This window comes from Bolinopsis microptera, chromosome 6 (genome assembly GCF_026151205.1).
Source record: "Bolinopsis microptera isolate Bmic1 chromosome 6, MBARI_Bmic_1.0, whole genome shotgun sequence".
NCBI classification, from domain to species: domain Eukaryota; kingdom Metazoa; phylum Ctenophora; class Tentaculata; order Lobata; family Bolinopsidae; genus Bolinopsis; species Bolinopsis microptera.
This window is the reverse complement of record NC_087077.1, coordinates 10,252,703-10,272,647: the sequence shown is the minus strand read 5'-3', so window position 1 is coordinate 10,272,647 and position 19,945 is coordinate 10,252,703. Positions and strand designations below refer to the sequence as shown.

The 19,945-nt window shown below is 38.7% G+C and overlaps 1 protein-coding gene across 1 annotated transcript; it reads left to right on the top strand.

Moving 5' to 3' along the window:
* The first annotated feature begins 651 nt into the window (after nucleotides 1–651).
* LOC134817381 (low-density lipoprotein receptor-related protein 2-like) lies at nucleotides 652–8,604 on the top strand. The gene is made up of 16 exons (XM_063826520.1): nucleotides 652–688; nucleotides 3,456–3,581; nucleotides 3,702–3,833; nucleotides 4,080–4,211; nucleotides 4,478–4,603; nucleotides 5,348–5,476; nucleotides 5,625–5,756; nucleotides 6,003–6,128; nucleotides 6,245–6,370; nucleotides 6,938–7,066; nucleotides 7,196–7,321; nucleotides 7,449–7,574; nucleotides 7,678–7,803; nucleotides 7,924–8,049; nucleotides 8,208–8,318; nucleotides 8,444–8,604. The coding sequence occupies exons 1-16, from the start codon at nucleotides 652–654 to the stop codon at nucleotides 8,602–8,604; spliced, it is 1,971 nt and encodes a 656-aa protein (XP_063682590.1).
* Nucleotides 8,605–19,945: the final 11,341 nt, after the last annotated feature.

Sequence of the window (19,945 nt, the reverse complement as noted above, 5' to 3'; positions counted from 1 at the left end):
CTGCAGATTTGTTACTGGGCCGCGCTCAGCCTGTCATTCCGCCTAATTTCTATTGTTTATGAACATGATAGCCTGAGTGCTGAGGTCCCCAGGTAACAGATTTGATGATCATATTGTGCACAGGTCATCTTCCTCAAATGGGTTATCGTGCATTAAATATTCCATGCTTAAACATTAAAGCATCATATCAGTAATACCTGCTTTTTGAAAACGGGGCGCGGTGGTGCTCAGCATGTCATAAGTTATTCCGCCTAATCTCTTTTCTATGATTATAAATATTTAACATAAATATAATAGCCTGAGGTATTGACCATTGTTAATGATCTGGCCCGGCGCGCGCTACTTCGTAGCACTTGCCATTTCGAGAAGAAAGCGGCGCGCGCTACTTCGAAGAAATTTAGACGAGTAACATCCGTCAACCTGAGGTACGGTCCCCAGGTAAAGATTTCTTATGTCCTAGTTGTAGGTTTACAACCTACCAGTGACCACTGACCAGGACGCGCGCCGAGTTGGACTCGTCGACGGTCCAATATATGGAACAGATATTTTACGAGTATCACCCGTTCCTAGCTGGGTATAAGTATAACCTAGGTGCATTTAAAAAACTTTCATTTTAAGAACTTTCGCTTTCGCTTTCACTTTTGTAGCGCGATGCCAGATGCGTTACTGGTTACTGAGCCGAGCTATTGTAATTGTATGCGAACACCACCCGCACACACTTTGGGCTTTTACTATAATTCGCTCGCCCAAAAATTTCACGTGACTTTGATTCACGATCATGTCAATCCTTCGCAGCTCAGTGAGGCCCAGTGATGCATTTCGCTGATACTCATCTACCAAAGATCTCGTGGTTGCGAGAAGAATTATTTGATGCGCGGCGCGCTACAACACATGACTTTTGTTTTTATTGTTTTGCAGCCGTACAAAAAACCCCAAAGACGCAAAGACGCGCGAAAATAAAGAAATCATAGATTTGGGCAAGAGATACTAGATGCTCAGGTTTGCCCGGTAGGTTCCTGTCTGCTCACTAGAAAAGACAGGGGGCAGCCTGTTCTAAAAGAGCGCCCGGGAGATCACCTAGGCATGTACTTGTCCAAATCGACTGTAAAAAAATTTTCAAGTTTCAGGAGTATTATATCGGGAAATGGGTTTTCTGGAACCCCTGTTTTACAACAGATTGTCGTGAAGTATAATAATAATATGTATAGACGCTTTTGGCAGTCAACTGTAGCCTACATTTAAGTGTCCGTAGATTCAAAAGTATGAAAGATATAGTCATTTCGAACCACAGGTTTTAAAGATAATTGTTTATACTTTAGTTTAAATTATATCGAAAAATAATTTAACGTCATCATCATCCCTTGATGACGTCATCAATTTAAGTGTTTTTAAAACTTGATTTTTGACAAAATAACAACTTTTCAAATCGATTTTTCCACCATTAAAAAGTAATTTTATTCAAAATCCGAGGAGATTTTGACCTTAGATAATTGTTCAAGCATTCTGAAAATCTACCGGAAAAGTTTCCTACCTTACTCCTTCATAAAGATATTCGCTATTGAAGTTAGTGCTTTTTTGAAGAATAATTTTATAAAAACACAAAAGTTGTGAATTAGTATTCTCTGGTGTTGGACCATCTCTTGGGTTGTGGAGCTCAATTTTGCTTCTTAAAGGTCTAAATTGTGTTATAGGCTGGTTTTTAAGTTTAAAATCGAAAAGTTGCACACGTGGGACACGCCCAAATTGATTTAAAATAGCTTATATCACTGAAAATTGTTATTTTCACGATTTTTATCAACTTTGGAGTCCCGTTGTGATTCAAGTTCTTTTTGAAATCTTCTGAAACTTTGCTTGCTTATTAAACTATATATTAAATACCACTATGCACAAATTTAGTGTGATTCAATATTGTATGCGCACGCAACGTCCGCTCAAAGTTTGCACGTGCGAAAGGTGAGAATTTTGCTCATTCGTGATTTCGAATATATTCTGCTTTCCCACAATATTTAAATGGCATTATATATATTTCACTTGCATTAGGCTTAGAAATTTATTCTCTGGTCAACAGATTTCAAATGTTTAATTAATTTGTAGTATGACAGTAAGGTATATAAGAAGTTATTTAATTTTGCTTGGGCTATTATATTGACTAGGTATTGAGGTTTAATGATGATATGGAATTTGAATTCTATATAAATTTACACTATGTGGTTGGGGCATTTTGCATAGTAAATATGGTTACTACTCATATATATCATATTATTTGATTGGTATTCGATTTCTGATTATTTCTCTAGGAATATGATTATTATATCTCAATTTGGCTTTAGGTAGGGTGCCCCGCTAAAAGAACTGGATTCTTCCAGGAAGCATCCCGTGCACAGAGCTTGGTCTACATATATATTAAATTATCAACCATTCATTCTGTATGTGCACGAAAATTTATTTCAATATGAATTAAATGCCAACTTGAATGAGTAAAAAGTGCCGTATCGAGTCTGTTATCGACAGATATACCTACCTAAACACAAGGAAATGTTTTCAAAGGTAAAATTTCGAAATCTTTGAAATAACCTCCTTATTAATAAAGTTTCGACTGTGTAAATAGGTAGTGCGCCATCGACAGTGAGCCGCGCGTGCCGACTGTAGGATGGTTTTTTAGCGCTAATTTCGGCCAGCACAATTTTCTTCAAACAAATAGATATTCAGTATACTTCCCGACCTCTGATTGCAACAAAAATTGGTAAGCTTACTCATAGACTTACAAGAAAAGTGTCCGAAAAATTTAAAGCATATCCAACCATCAAACATTATGTTACAGCTAAAAGCAGCGTATTTTGCCCCATTTTGATCACTAAATCAACTCCGATATCCACCAAATTTTTCGGACAGTTGTAAACGCCTTATTGGAAGGTCGTCGCCAATTTTTAGAATGATCCCATTCAAGGAACTGAAGATATATCCAAATAATACGACAAAAATCAACGAATTTGGTCAAATTTGGTCAAATTACGCGACTTTTACAGCTACTTTTGCTCCAAAAGCCGCGCATCATCAAATATGGCACCTAGGCAAAACTCACTGATCTTTCCAAAAAGGTATGACAAATTTGGTATTGTGAAAATTCTCACAGTCTCTAGAAAACAATGGTACAAAAATTTTAAAAATCCGAGCAAGTTTATTTTTATCGTGCACCCCCTAGTGTAAATTATCCTGACATTATAATCAAAAAGAGATGATATTTGACCAAAACCCATAATCATCGGTAGAGTGAACCGCTGCCAGTGTCTCTCTTTTCCAAACAAAAGGAAATGATATTAATTTGAGGAACCGTCCGCAAATGCAAATTGATACCGAGAATGAAATCGGTCGCTCGCTTTTCCCATTCATTCGCGGCTTACGAATTGTAATAAAGCTTATTTTTATATATTGTCATTGATAACTATTCTTAACAGATCACACCTGTAGAAGAGGAAAAGTGAAATGTCCGGGCAGTCTACAATGTATCCGGGAGAGTTACATGTGTGATGGTGACGAAGACTGTTCAGATGGTTCAGATGAGAACGGAGCTTTCTGTAAAGGTTTGGCAGTTGCTATTAAATAACAGTATCAGCTGTTAACAATTTAAGCACCAATACACGAACAAATTCCTTCGTAGTGTTAAATTAGTACCACTATACAGATAACTATTACCCAAACAGATTACACCTGTGTAGTAGGAGTCGTAAAATGTCCGGGTGGTCTACAATGTATCAGCGAGTATTACCTTAACATGTGTGACGGTAGAAACGACTGTTCAGATGGTTCAGATGAGAACGGAGCTTTCTGTAAAGGTTTGTCATTTGTTAATTGTTGGTACCTTATCGGAAATTATTTGACCGGACATTGCGTGAACGGACATAATTTTAGACGGACATTAAAATGAACGCTAAAACATTCAGCGTCCGATCAATGTCCGTTCAAATAAAGTCTGATAAGGTAACAGCATCAGCTGTTAATAATTGAAGCACCAATACACGAACAAATTTCTTCATAGTGTTAAATTAGTACCACTATACAGATAACTATTACCCAATCAGATTACACCTGTGTAGTAGGAAGAGTAAAATGTCCGGGTGGTCTACAATGTATCAGCGAGTATTACCTTAACATGTGTGACGGTATAAAAGACTGTTCAGATGGTTCAGATGAGAACGGAGCTTTCTGTAAAGGTTTGTCAGTTGTTAATAATAATTGTTGTTACCTTATCGGAAATTATTTGACCGGACATCGCGTGAACGGACATAATTTTAGACGGACATTAAAGTGGAATTGAACGCTTGGACATTCAGCGTCCGATTAATGTCCGTTCAGATAAAGTCAGAAAGTCTGATAAGGTAACAGCATCAGCTGTGAACAATTTAAGCACCAATACACGAAAAAATTCCTTCATAGTGTTAAATTAGTACCACTATACAGATAACTATTACCCAAACAGATTACACATGTATGAGAGGAACAGTAAAATGTCTGGGTGGTCCACAATGTATCAGCGAGTATTACATGTGTGACGGTAGAAAAGACTGTTCAGATGGTTCAGATGAGAACGGAGCTTTCTGTAAAGGTTTGTCAGTTGCTATTAAGTAACAGTATCAGCTGTTAACAATTTAAGCACCAATACACGAACAAATTCTTTCATGGTCATAGTGTTAAACAATGCTGTTAAATTCGCACTAAACGTATTATTCGAATTTAATTCGCATACGAATTTTTCTCTGAAAATTGCCGCATTTAAAAAAATATAAAAAATACGAGAAGAGGAAATCACGTGTCCGCATCAATATGTTCATGATAGTTGGCTTTGTATGGTGCAATGTTGCCAAAACATGTGCTTCCCGCAACACGTGCGTGGTTACTGGTTAGTGATCACTAGCGTAGGTACTGACCAAGATCGCTAAGGGGTTTAATTTAGCTCATATACCGAAGACGTTATGGAGTAAACTAGCTTTTCTCGATAAACTTGAAATCACTTAATTTCCTCCACAGTCTAGTCTACTTGCCGAGATTTGTAAGTTTGAGATCTGCATGTTTGAAGTAACACGTCACAATTCACATATCCAACTAGATTATAGACTCAAGAATGCTGCACGTTCTATTCCCACAGCCGCATTTTTATCGAATTTTTCGCGCATTTTTTGGCGAATTTAACAGCCCTAAAAATTAAAAATGTACGTTGTAAATTGGCGAATTATTCGTGTACTTTTTGAAAACTCTAAATACGCGCCGTACTTTTTGACAAAAATTTGGCGAATTTAACAGCATGGGTGTTAAATTAGTACCATTATACAGATAACTATTACCTAAACAGATTATACCTGTGGAGGAGGAAGAGTAAAATGTCCGACCGGTCTACAATGTATCGACGGGTATAACTTGTGTAACGGTGAAGAAGACTCATGTTCAGATGGTTCAGATGAGAACATAGCTTTCTGTAAAGGTTTGTCAGTTGCTGTTAAATAACAGTATCAGCTGTTAACAATTTAAGCACCAATACACGAACAAATTCCTTCATGGTCATAGTGTTAAATTAGTACCACTATATAAGTATATAGATAACTATAAACAGATAACTATTACCCAAACAGACTACGGCTGTAGAGCAGGAAGAGTAAAATGTCCGGGCGGTCTACAATGTATCGATGAGCAACATAATTCAATATGTGACGGTAGAAACGACTGTTCAGATGGTTCAGATGAGAACAGAACTTTCTGTAAAGGTTTGTCATTTGTTAATTGTTGTTACCTTATCGGAAATTATTTGACCGGACATCGCGTGAACGGACAAAATTTTAGAAGGACATTAAAATAAACACTAGGACATTCAGCGTCCGATTAATGTCCGTACAAATAAAGTCTGATAAGGTAACAGCATCAGCTGTTAACAATTTAAGCACCAATACACGAACAAATTCCTTCGTAATGTTAAATTAGTACCACTATACAGATAACTATTACCCAAACAGATTACACCTGTAGAAGAGGACAAGTAAAATGTCCGACTGGTCTACAATGTATCTGGGAGGATTTTATGTGTAACGGTGACGGAGACTGTTCAGATGGTTCAGATGAGAACGGAGCTTTCTGTAAAGGTTTGTCAGTTGCTATTAACAGTATCAGCTGTTAACAATTTAAGCACCAATACACGAACAAATTCCTTCGTAATGTTAAATTAGTACCACTATACAGATAACTATTACCCAAACAGATTACACCTGTAGAAGAGGACAAGTAAAATGTCCGACTGGTCTACAATGTATCTGGGAGGATTTTATGTGTAACGGTGACGGAGACTGTTCAGATGGTTCAGATGAGAACGGAGCTTTCTGTAAAGGTTTGTCAGTTGCTATTAACAGTATCAGCTGTTAACAATTTAAGCACCAATACACGAACAAATTCCTTCATGGTCATAGTGTTAAATTAGTACCACTGCACTATATAAGTAATAAGTATATAGATAACTATAACCCCCCAGTTCAATAGCCGGATATTATGCCAAATTATTAGACGGAGATCGTCTCCTGATTTTTCTCCGGATATTTCTCCGGTTTGCAGTTCCATAACCTTATCCGGAGACCATCTACTAGTGGGTGCACGATAAAAATAAACTTGCTCGGAGTTTAAAATTTTTTGTACCATTGATTTCTAGAGACTGTGAGAATTTCACAGTACCAAATTTGTTATACCTTTTCGGAAAGACAGCTAATTCGCCCGCGCGCGTTGGTCTCCGGGAATTAATCTCCGAGAAATTCCCGGAGAGCTTCATCTCCGTCTAATACAGTAGACGGAGCCGGATAATCATCTCCGGAGATGATCTACGGGAAATGGACCTCCGTCTAATAATTTGGCATAATATCCGGCTATGGAACTGGGGGTAAACAGATAACTATAACCCAAACAGACTACACCTGTATGAGAGGAAAAGCAAAATGTCCGGGTGGATTACAATGTATCAGCGATCAGCATTACATGTGTGACGGTACAAACCACTGTTCAGATGGTTCGGATGAGAACAGAGCTTTCTGTAAAGGTTTAACTTTATCAGTTGTTATTGACAGTATCAGCTGTTAACAATTTAAGCCCCATTACACGAACAACTTTCTTCATAGTATCAAATTAGTACTACTATACACTATTCAGATAAGTATTACCCAAACAGATTACACCTGTGGAGAAGAAAGACTGAAATGTCCGGGCGGTCTACAATGTATCAGCGAGTTTAACATGTGTGACGGTGACGAAGAATGTTCAGATGGTTCAGATGAGAACAGAGCTTTCTGTAAAGGTTTGTCAGTTGTTATTAAATAACAGTATCAGCTGTTAACAATTTAAGCCCCATTACACGAACAACTTTCTTCATAGTATTAAATTATTTCCACTATACACTATACAGATAATTATTACCCAAACAGATTACACCTGTGGAGAAGAAAGACTGAAATGTCCGGGCGGTCTACAATGTATCAGCGAGTTTAACATGTGTGACGGTGACGAAGAATGTTCAGATGGTTCAGATGAGAACAGAGCTTTCTGTAAAGGTTTGTCAGTTGTTATTAACAGTATTAGCTGCGCCAATACACGAACAACTTTCTTCATAGTGTTAAATTAGTACCACTATACAGACAACTATTACCCAAACAGATTACACCTGTAGAAGAGGACAAGTAAAATGTCCGACTGGTCTACAATGTATCTGGGAGAGTTACATGTGTGACGGTGAAGAAGACTGTTCAGATGGTTCAGAGGAGAACGGAGCTTTCTGTAAAGGTGTGTCAGTTGCTATTAAATAACAGTATCAGCTGCTAACAATTTAAGCACCAATACACGAACAAATTCCTTCATAGTGTTAAATTAGTACCACTATACAGATAACTATTACCCAAACAGATTACACCTGTAGAGGAGTTAAAGTAAAATGTCCGACCGGTCTACAATGTATCGGCGAGTATTACATGTGTGACGGTAGAAACCACTGTTCAGATGGTTCAGATGAGAACGGAGCTTTCTGTAAAGGTTTGGCAGTTGCTATTAAATAACAGTATCAGCTGTTAACAATTTAAGCACCAATACACGAAAAAATTCCTTCATAGTGTTAAATTAGTACCACTATATAAGTATATAGATAACTATTATACAGATAACTATTACCCAAACAGATTACACCTGTGTAGGAGGAACAGTAAAATGTCCGGGCGGTCTACAATGTATCGACGAGTATAACATGTGTGACGGTATAAAAGACTGTTCAGATGGTTCAGATGAGAACGGAGCTTTCTGTAAAGGTTTGGCAGTTGCTATTAACAGTATCAGCTGTTAACAAATAAAGCGCCGATACACGAACAATTATTCCTTTGTAGTGTTAAATTAGTACCACTATACACTATTCAGGTAACTATTGCCCAAACAGATTACACCTGTGGAGGAGGAAGAGTAAAATGTACGGGCGGTCTACAATGTATCTTGGAGTATAACATGTGTGACGGTGAAGAAGACTGTTCAGATGGTTCAGATGAGAACGGAGCTTTCTGTAAAGGTTTGGCAGTTGCTATTAACAGTATCAGCTGCTAACAATTTAAGCGCCAATACACGAACAAATTCTTTCGGAACATTAAATTAGTACCACTATACAGATAACTATTACCCAAACAGATTACACCTGTGTAGTAGGAAGAGTAAAATGTCCGACCGGTCTGCAATGTATCCGGGAGTATAACATATGTGACGGTAGAAAAGACTGTTCAGATGGTTCAGATGAGAACGGAGCTTTCTGTAAAGGTTTGGCAGTTGCTATTAAATAACAGTATCAGCTGTTAACAATTTAAGCGCCAATACACGAACAAATTCCTTCATAGTGTTAAATTAGTATCACTATACAGATAACTATTACCCAAACAGATTACACCTGTGGAGGAAGAAAAGAAAAATGTCCGACTGGTCTACAATGTATCTGGGAGAGTTACATGTGTGACGGTGAAGAAGACTGTTCAGATGGTTCAGATGAGAACGGAGCTTTCTGTAAAGGTTTTTCAGTTGCTATTAAATAACAGTATCAGCTGTTAACAATTTAAGCGCCAATACACGAACAAATTCCTTCATAGTGTTAAATTAGTACCACTATACACTTTACAGATAACTATTACCCAAACAGATTACACATGTGGAGGAGGAAAAGTAAAATGTCCGGGCGGTCTAAAATGTATCGACGAGTATAACATGTGTGACGGTAAAAAAGACTGTTCAGATGGTTCAGATGAGAACGCAGCTTTCTGTAAAGGTTTGTCAGTTGCTATTAAATAACAGTATCAGCTGTTAACAAATAAAGCGCCAATACACGAACAAATTCCTTCATAGTGTTAAATTAGTATCACTTTAACACAGATAACTATTACCCAAACAGATTACACCTGTGTAGTAGGAACAGTAAAATGTCCGGGCGGTCTACAATGTATCGACGAGTATAACATGTGTAACGGTGAAGAAGACTGTTCAGATGGTTCAGATGAGAACGGAGCTTTCTGTAAAGGTTTGGCAGTTGCTATTAACAGTATCAGCTGTTAACAAATAAAGCGCCGATACACGAACAATTATTCCTTTGTAGTGTTAAATTAGTACCACTATACACTATTCAGGTAACTATTGCCCAAACAGATTACACCTGTAGAGAAGACAGAGTAAAATGTCCGACCGGTCTACAATGTATCGGCAGGAATAAATTATGTGCCTACCATGCCTACTGTAGAGATAGTTCAGACAAGAATACAACCATCTGTGACAGTAAAGGTACGTCTTCAGATTTGCTTGAATTGCTGAAATTAATAAGAATAATCGTTACGATTTTATTTTCCGTGAAGCCATAAAAAACACACATAATGGGTTTTGAAACATTATTCATGCTTCGAGCCCTTTTATTAGCTCTATAAATTTGATCTAAGCTTTAAATATCTATCATCGAGATCTAAGCTTTAAATATTCGAGGTGAAAATGAGGCTAACTACCTTTTGAGAGGGTGAAATGAGGCTAACAAGTATACTTTTGTATACCTTATCGGACCTTATTTGGACGGACATTACTTGAACGGACATAATTATGAACGGACATTAATATGAACGCTAGAAGGCAATAAAAAATCCGAATTTTTTTCAACTTTTTATTTACGTTTTTTTAATTTTAGCAAATGATTTTTAAATCCATTTTTCATACACTAAGCAAGAAAAGCAGTCTATAATAAGTAAAAATGTTAAAATATGTGTACATGATCATTATCTAATATCACATATCATCTTCATCAAATGGGTTTTCGTGCAGGGAGATATCCCGGTTTGTCTTCTACTTTATCGAGATGGGTGGTATAGTAGAAGGTATCGTAGCTGACATAAGCCACCGAAGGTCGCCTATACCAAGTGGGGAGCTAGAGATAAAGCTTAATCTGTACTTTAGGCATTCAAGTATCTCTCTAGTAGAGCAGTTGGGATCGTTCATTGCCCGGTACGACTACGAGTTGGACAGACAACCAGTTGTAACTTGTAAGACAAAATGAGGTAGAAGAAGCCGAAGATCAACTTCAAGATAGTGATCATGCAATAATGTGATATTTACAATTCAGATTGTTAAAATTTTATGATACCTTGTTTTTATTGATTCAACGATATAGTTTAGTCTTATTATCTTACTATATATAAAGCGAGACGATATATATATATTTATTTATCCGTGCCATTTTACTGACACCACGGCATCAACTTTAACACGACTTTCCGCAAAAACCGTAAAAGATATACAACTGAAACTTTTTTGACTGGGTCAAATGCTTTAATGGCCTTCAAATCAGCATGAAAAAATAAAAAATTCGCCAAGAAATAGGAGTTTTAGAGCCCAAAATTTGGACCCCCAAGTGGTGTCAAAAACGCGAATTAAATAGGTAATAATTATTTTAGTCTCTTGAGTCTTGACACCACTTTAGGGTAAGACGGTTTCCTGCTAGTTATTATAAAGGGTCTCAATAAGAGGTCTCGACTGCCTAGGCGTCAAACCTTGGCAGTCGGTGGTTTTCCTCTGGCCCGGGATCAGCTGACCCTAGGGACCAGAGGGTAAAGGTGTAGAGACTATGTGTATCTACAAATCTTTCGAGGTTGTTTTTACAAGAGACAGGGCTTGCTACGCAAGGGAAGAAAACCGGAAGAAACAATCACAAATTATACAATTAAATATTATAAAACCTAGCAAAAAGAAATTCATACAATCCTACACTACTACAAATGTTTATTACATACTACAATGTAATACACGATAAATAAATGCTGTATAATCAAGAAACAGGGCTTGCAGGGCAATGGACGGAACACAGGAACTGGCTACAGAGTGTATAAAACAGTGATTCAGCAAGTACCCATTGGGTTTTGCTGAATCTGACCCACAAAATACCACAATCAATACAAGAATATACAATATAAGAAAAACATCATGTTTATACAAGAATCAGGGCATGCAGAGCAAGAGAAGAAAAATAAGAGAAAAACTCCAGCACATGTATACCCCTTAGTCCAGCAAATAACAATAATTACTTGTACACAAAATTGTATAATATAAAATACATAACAAATACACAGTCTACCCAATAAACGAGTTAAAAATTGTATAAACAAGAGACAGAGCTTGCATAGCAAGGGAAGAGATATAAGAGGACCAGGTAAAAAGTGTTTAATACAGTATCCAGTGAAGAATAAACTAAATATAGAGTATCTACAGTGTATTATACTCTCAATTATATTATATGTCTAAGACCATCCTGAGAATTCTGGCTGATCCAAGCAGAGCTGTCTTCTGGAAATTAGAGATGCTCAGATTGCAGTGGACTGCGTCGAGGTGTTTACGAAAGTTAATGGTGATAATTCCTAATGCGCCTATCATTATTATTATTATAAAGGGTCTCAATAAGAGGTCTCGACTGCCTAGGCGTCAAACCTTGGCAGTCGGTAGTTTTCCTCTGGCCCGGGATCAGCTGACCCTAGGGACCAGAGGGTAAAGGTGTAGAGACTATGTGTATCTACAAATCTTTCGAGGTTGTTTTTACAAGAGACAGGGCTTGCTACGCAAGGGAAGAAAACCGGGAGAAACAATCACAAATTATACAAATAAATATTCTAAAACCTAGCAAAAAGAAATTAAAACAATCCTACGCTACTACAAATGTTTATTACATACTACAATGTAATACACGATAAATAAATGCTGTATTATCAAGAAACAGGGCTTGCAGGGCAAGGGACGGAACACAGGGACTGGCTACAGAGTGTATAAAACAGTGATTCAGCAAGTACCCATTGGGTATTGCTGAATCTGACCCACAAAATACCACAATCAATACAAGAATATACAATATTTAAACAAACATCATGTTTATACAAGAATCAGGGCATGCAGAGCAAGAGAAGAAGAATAAGAGAAAAACTCCAACACATGTATACCCCTTAGTCCAGTAAATAACAATAATTACTTGTACACAAAACTGTATTTAATATAAAATACATAACAAATACACAGTCTACCCAATATACGGGTTAAAAATTGTATAAACAAGAGACAGGGCTTGCATAGCAAGGGAAGAGATATAAGAGGACCAGGTAAAAAGTGTTTATTACAGTATCCAGTGAAGAATAAACTAAATATAGAATATCTACAGTGTATTATACTCTCAATAATATCATATGTTTAAGACCATCCTGAGAATTCTGGCTGATCCAAGCAGAGCTGTCTTCTGGAGATTAGAGATGCTCAGATTGCAGTGGACTGCGTCGAGGTGTTTACGAAAGTTAATGGTGATAGTTCCTAATGCGCCTATCACCACAGGGACGATTGTGACCTTTCGTAAATTCCAGTTCTTCTTAATTTCTCTTTTTAGGTCTTGATATTTCAGTATCTTTTCTTGTTCTCTATCCAGGATCCGGGTATCTCCTGGGACTGCAACGTCAATGATAGTTGCTGCGTTGGTTACCTTGTCTACCAGGAGGAGATCCGGTCTGCAGTGTTCGATAACGTGGTCCGACTGGACATGGAAGTCCCACAATATCTTGACTTTTTCGTTCTCCAGCACCTTCTCTGCCCGGTGTTCGTACCACCTTTTACTGCGTGGGAAGCCGTATTCCTTGCACAGACTCCAGTGCAATGCGGCAGCTACTTTGTCATGCCGACACTTATATTCTGTCTGTGAAAGTTTTGGGCACCCATTCAGTATGTGGTCTATTGTCTCGTAATGATTTCTGCAGAGTCTGCAGAGGGGAGAAGAGCCAGGTGTTTTGTCAATCCTGTGCTTCACATAATTCGTCCTAAGTGCTTGATCTTGGGCTGCTATCAACAATCCTTCTGTCTCCTTCTTCAAGTCTTGTTGAGTGAGCCAGTTCCAAGAGGTTAACGGGTCCGCTATACCCATCATCTGCCTTGGGAACTGTCCGTGCATCACTTTAGCAGTCCACTTCTCCTTGCGGATTTCCTCGCGTTGTGTTCGGTCGATATCTTTCTCTATCTCTTCACCCAAGAGTATCTTGTCTTTGACAAAGTAGTCCTTCAGAGCAATCAGTTCTGGGCCTCTACTTCTCACCACATAAGTGGTGAGTGCATTCTCCTCTCTCTTTACGACTTCCTCTATACTATGTAGCCCACGGCCACCCAGTTGACGGCTTACGTATAACCGATCAACATCTCCTTGGGGGTGGTGAGCTCCATTTATCCTCATCAGTTTCCGGGTCTTGACATCTAAGGCTTTGGTCTCTCCAGCATTCCATGAGAGAATTCCAGCTCCATATCTTATCACAGGTACAGCCCAGGTGTTAATTGCTTGTATACTATTCCTGCCATGAAGCTGGGATTTTAAAACCTTTTTAACTCTTCTGATATACTCTTTTGTAACCAGTGCTTTCATATCTTTGTGCAGTATATCATTGGCTTCTAGTATTCCCAGATACTTATAGCCCTCGTCCTCCAACTCATGGATATGTTCACCTGTGGGTAGGGAGATGCCTTCGAAAACGGCTCTTGCTCCCTTCTTCACCTTCACCACGGCACATTTCTCTAGCCCGAATTCCATTTTTATGTCACTGCTGAACTCTGCTGTGGTATTAACCAGTGTTTGCATTTCGTCTTCACTCTCGGCATACAACTTGAGGTCGTCCATGTATAGCCTATGTGACACTTTCGGTCGACCTCCCTTCTCCAGAGAGTATCCTATGTCATGCTTATTCAAAAGAATGGACAGGGGTATAAGACTCATGATAAAGTGAATAGGTGATACTGAGTCTCCTTGGAATAGACCTCTATTAATTTTAATTCTCCCAAGGGAAACTTTACCAAGCATCAGGTTAACATACGATTGCTTGAAGGAGGCTTCAAACAGATCTATGATGGATGAAGAGATACCACACATGGTCAAACAAGACAGAATCCAAGAGTGTGGGACGCTATCATACGCCTTCTTGTAGTCTATAAACGTCATGTTCAGGTTCCGCTTCCTTCGTTTACAGTTCTTCAGAATGAGTTTGTCTATCATTAACTGTTCTTTACATCCTCTGCTCTTCTTCTTGCACCCTTTCTGCTCAGGGGGGAGGAGTTTTTGCTGGTCTAAATGGTTGTATATGGAATCTGAGATTAGACCAGTGAACAGTTTCCACATAGCTGATAAGCATGTAATAGGTCTGAAATTGCCTGGGATGGGTCCTTTGGAGTGGTCCTTTATGAGCAGGTACGTGCGTCCCAATGTCATCCAGTCAGGGATATCAGCGTTGGTTAGGCAATTCATAAGTTGATCTGCAATCCTATTGTGGAGTTCTTTAAAGTGCTTTATCCAATAAGCATGCAGTCCGTCTGTACCAGGAGAGGACCAATTGGTCATTTTCTTCACTCTATCTGCAACCAGGGTGTTAGTTATAACAAACTGTCGCTGTTCATCTGCTGAGGCTAGTGCTGTTCTGACATCCGGTAACCATTCAGCATCACTGTTATGTTCAACCGGCTGCTCCCATATGTTCTTCCAGAACTTCAAACAAGAATCCTTGTCAGCCTCAGGGTGGGAGATATCCTGTTCTTCAGGGTTTGTTTGAAGGTTTCTGTAGAACTGCCTCTGGTTGTTTCCAAACAACTTGTTCTGGTGGTATCGTTCGCATCTTTTATTAAATCTCTTTATCTTAGCTGCTTTTGCACGTAGACGTTGCTTGAGCTCCTCAATGATGCATGATATACCCTTTTTCTTCAACAGGGGGTGACGTCTGTTGAGCCCTTCTAGTATTTTTTGTTTAAGGGTAATACCTTTCTTCTTCTCCTCAAGATAAGAGATGTCTTTCCTCACCTGGGTAATCTTATCTTCGATTCTTCTTTTCCATAGCGGAGTTTTCCGCTTCTCTGCATTCTTATTTGCAGGTTTTTCACCAAGTCTTTCGCTGACTAAATGTGCTCCTGCAAGCAATAGAGTGTTGGTTTCAGTGATTGAAGAAGTAGGGATCTCTGCTATACATGAGTTAATGAGAGATGTTTCCTCCATAAGCTTCTTTCTGTTCACATGTCTCAGGGGCTTGGTTTCTATCACTGAAGGGTCTTCTAAGAGGGTTTTTAGCCGCTCAATGATTGCCTCCTTGTCAAAATCAGGTACCGTTGCGGTGGGGGTGAGTTCTTCGGCGGCAACAGTTGGGATAGTTGCATCCCTCAACGTCCTGATTGCTTGGGAGACTGTGGGTAGAGCTTGAGTTGTCGTTGTTGGAGCCTCTTCCACTACGCTAGGTGGAAGAGTACCTCGAATCTCCAATAGTTCTATGTCTGAGAGGAGATTATTATTTCTGATTGACCTTGCTTGGTCTGCCAATCTTTGTTCTGTACAAGTGAAGAGTCCGGCATCATCCCACAGTGACCGGAGTCTCCTTCTATAACCAGAGCGGGATGGTTGGCTCTGGTAATACAGCGTCATGAGCTGTATGTTGTCCTCCTTGCTCCACGTGTGACGAGTGGAAGTCTCAGTGCGAGCCTTCCTCTCACGGCGTGCTGGAGGGGCGATGTTAGGTTGTTGATCCTGCTCTGACCCATTAGTAGGGAGAGTAGGAGAGTTTGAAAAATTTGAGAGAGAATTCATATCATAACTGGGGGACTTGATATACCCCCTAGAGAGTTGGCAGGGAAAACAGAGCACTGAGCGTTGCCCCGCGTCGCCCAGCTCCCCAGGTAGCTACCTCCTGGGTAGTAGACCCGTTAGTAACCATTTAACCCATGGCCACACATCCTTTTGTCACGAGTCCACAACTTAAGATTGGGGGACATCTGCGGGTCAGTCCATGCCCGGAAAGAAAACCACTAGGTGTCAGTTGCACCTAGTCAAGAAACCAAGAGCTAGAGCAGAAGGATAAAAGATTTTCACCAACGAGAGGCAAGAAAGGGAATTAACCGGGGGACAAGTAACAGCAAATACAAGGATATATATTATATATAACATAATTTCAATTACAATGTAATTACTAATACAATGGGTATGTAATATCAAATAACGGAGTAGTTCGCTGTTTATTAGTCTCATGATTGAAATACTGATATCTGGATATTATCCGGTTGGAAGAGACAAGGACAAGTGAAACAAGGAAGTTAGGAGTAAGGGCAAATTTTCGGCGTCAACGCCATCTTCAGGCTAAAATTGTTATAAATGTTAGTATATAATAAATGCTTCTATACTAGTTAAAATGCTAAATTAAAATTACACACACTGAATACAGGTTACATCAAATGGTATTGTACATTACATTGAAAATAGTGATGTACACACGTTTTACACTCTGTCCAAGTACATAATATCTACTGAACAGCAGGGTCGTGTGCTATTTGTTTAAATTTGTCTTTGAATATGTTGTAAAAGAAATCCCTTAAGCTTCTCGCACTCTTCTTTGTTATTGATACTAGGTTTAAATAAATTAATGTAGTAAGCTTCTGTCACTTTACGTTTAATGGTGCTATATAAGTTAATTTCTAAAATATCGAAGGAAATATCTGGTTCTATGTTATCGTGAAACTCTGAATAATGAGCAGCCAACGCATTATCAGGATAGGTTAAAGGCCTGTTGACTGCTCTTCGATGCTCTGAAAATCTATCGTGTGCTGTTCTACTCGTTTCCCCTATATATAGCTCTTGACATAATTTACACGTAACTTTGTATATGACACATTTTGGTTTGCAGTCGTGATTTGTTGTGATGAGTGGACATATATCCGGAAAGCCGTCAGGATTTCACCCCATTCCTCGACACCCAGATAAAGATCGACGAACAGGGAACACTACACCACAAATTCTACAGAAAGAAGCAGAAAAAGAATATCACACTGCACGCCAACAGCCACCACAATGAGGGAACTAAAGTAGCAACCATCAAGAACTTCTACAAAACGGCTGCTTTTTGCTCATCAACACCAGAGTATAAAGAAGAGTCCATGAAGATAGTAGACAACTTGTTGGTCAACAACGGTTACCAAGACCCACGACGTATAAACAAAACAGGACGACTTCACCCTCTCTCACCTACAGCACGTCATAACCCTTCATCATCAAACATACAAGATACCGACCACGTAACATGCACTCTACCATTCATCAACGAGCCATTTTCCAAAGAAGTCACTCAATTTGCCCTCTCACACAACTTACCGGTCAAATTCATATTCACACCAGGTAAGAAACTCTCAGAGATCTTATGTTCATCACGACCACACGACAAACCACACTGCACCATACCAAACTGTATCATATGTCCACTCATCACAACAAATCACGACTGCAAACCAAAATGTGTCATATACAAAGTTACGTGTAAATTATGTCAAGAGCTATATATAGGGCCGGGGAAACGAGTAGAACAGCACACGATAGATTTTCAGAGCATCGAAGAGCAGTCAACAGGCCTTTAACCTATCCTGATAATGCGTTGGCTGCTCATTATTCAGAGTTTCACGATAACATAGAACCAGATATTTCCTTCGATATTTTAGAAATTAACTTATATAGCACCATTAAACGTAAAGTGACAGAAGCTTACTACATTAATTTATTTAAACCTAGTATCAATAACAAAGAAGAGTGCGAGAAGCTTAAGGGATTTCTTTTACAACATATTCAAAGACAAATTTAAACAAATAGCACACGACCCTGCTGTTCAGTAGATATTATGTACTTGGACAGAGTGTAAAACGTGTGTACATCACTATTTTCAATGTAATGTACAATACCATTTGATGTAACCTGTATTCAGTGTGTGTAATTTTAATTTAGCATTTTAACTAGTATAGAAGCATTTATTATATACTAACATTTATAACAATTTTAGCCTGAAGATGGCGTTGACGCCGAAAATTTGCCCTTACTCCTAACTTCCTTGTTTCACTTGTCCTTGTCTCTTCCAACCGGATAATATCCAGATATCAGTATTACAATGGGTATGGTAAATGGTAACACTATAAATAGTAATTATTTACTAAGGATGGAGAATCTTTCAGTACTGACAGTCTATGCTGCTATGATAACGAATAAATATATAATAAGGGGATAAATTTTAAAATACTGCTGTTTCAGTCACAGATACTTTTCTTGGTTTTTCCATTTTGTGCTTTTTTTTGTCTTTTTTTTGTCTTTTTTGTTTTTAACTTTTTTTTGTAATTTTCTTTCTTTTTTTTTGTTCCTTCCTAAACATGAATTTTAAGCAATTACAAAATCTCACGATAACATTAAATGATGTTGAGAAGGACAATAGAGCCTGAGGTTCTGGTGGTCTACAGGTGTTTCACCAGCTGTTTGGTCAAGTTCTAGCCCGTTACTTGGACTAGTAACGGGGGAACTAACAGTGTTAATAGTTTAAACTTTGTGCTATAACTGAACCTCAGGAAGAAGACATCTGGCAATGCCAGGGAGTGAGTAGCTCTAGCCGGCAGCCATCCAATGGACTGCTGCCGTTACCGACCCCGGGGGTGCTGACCACGAGTATCAGCCTCGGACCCACTACTCACTAGCTCTGGTGTTCTGAGCGGGGGCCTTATTATTATTATTATAAAACAGGATCTTACCGACAAAAATTATTCTTCAAAATACCTTAATGCGGTAAACTGTACCCTTGAAAAAGATTTTCCCAACATCTGTTGCATGCAGCTATATCTCTAATTTCGTTCAATTCATGCAAGTTGTCCATTTGCAAATTTCTACAACTTAAATCACTTCTTAAACCGGATAACAAGTTCATTCTAGGTCTCCCCAATCTTCCAATGAATAAATTATCTGATTCAATAGCAAAAGAGAGAGCCGTTTGGGCTGGGGTGTTCTCCATACTCCTGAGAATGTGTCCAAACATCTTCCACCGCTGGTGTTCGATACGCTTGGATAACTTTTCAACTTTGCACCTTTCATACAATGCTTTGTTGCTTATCATACCTTTAGGCCATTTGATGTTTAAAATGGACCTGAGGTGTCTACGATTGAGTGTGTCCATTTTCTCCATGGTTGCTTTCTTAGGACTCCAACTATTTGAGTTGTAAATCAATACAGATACAACTTGAGCATCATATAACCTCAGCTTTCTTTCAAGGGAGATTTTCTTACCGGACAACCATACTTTTTCAAAGTTCTTAAAAGCAATCTCAGCTAGGATTCTCCTTCTTTGAATGTCCTTCTCAGTACACAGTAAGGAACCTAGTGACTTGTTACTTCGCCATGGTTCGTTATTAGCTAATGGCTGACCGTTTGTGTCTTTATCTGATTTTTCGCCAGGTAGAAGGTACTGAATTCAGTTTTACTTTCATTTACTTGGAGGTTCCAGTCTTTGAGAATCTCCTTCACTGCAGGAAGGAAAATTCTCAGTTTCTTGATGTCCTCGTCAGCAAAGTCACAATCGTCTGAATATTCCCACTC

What these genes read in the sequence shown, in the direction of transcription:
- LOC134817381 (XM_063826520.1), top strand. Translation starts at nt 652, where the DNA reads ATGCCAGATGCGTTACTGGTTACTGAGCCGAGCTATT. An exon ending in GAACGGAGCTTTCTGTAAAG is followed by an intron (nt 6,129 to 6,244) that starts GTTTGTCAGTTG and finishes TTACCCAAACAG; the next exon opens with ATTACACCTGTAGAAGAGGA. An exon ending in GAACGGAGCTTTCTGTAAAG is followed by an intron (nt 6,371 to 6,937) that starts GTTTGTCAGTTG and finishes TAACCCAAACAG; the next exon opens with ACTACACCTGTATGAGAGGA.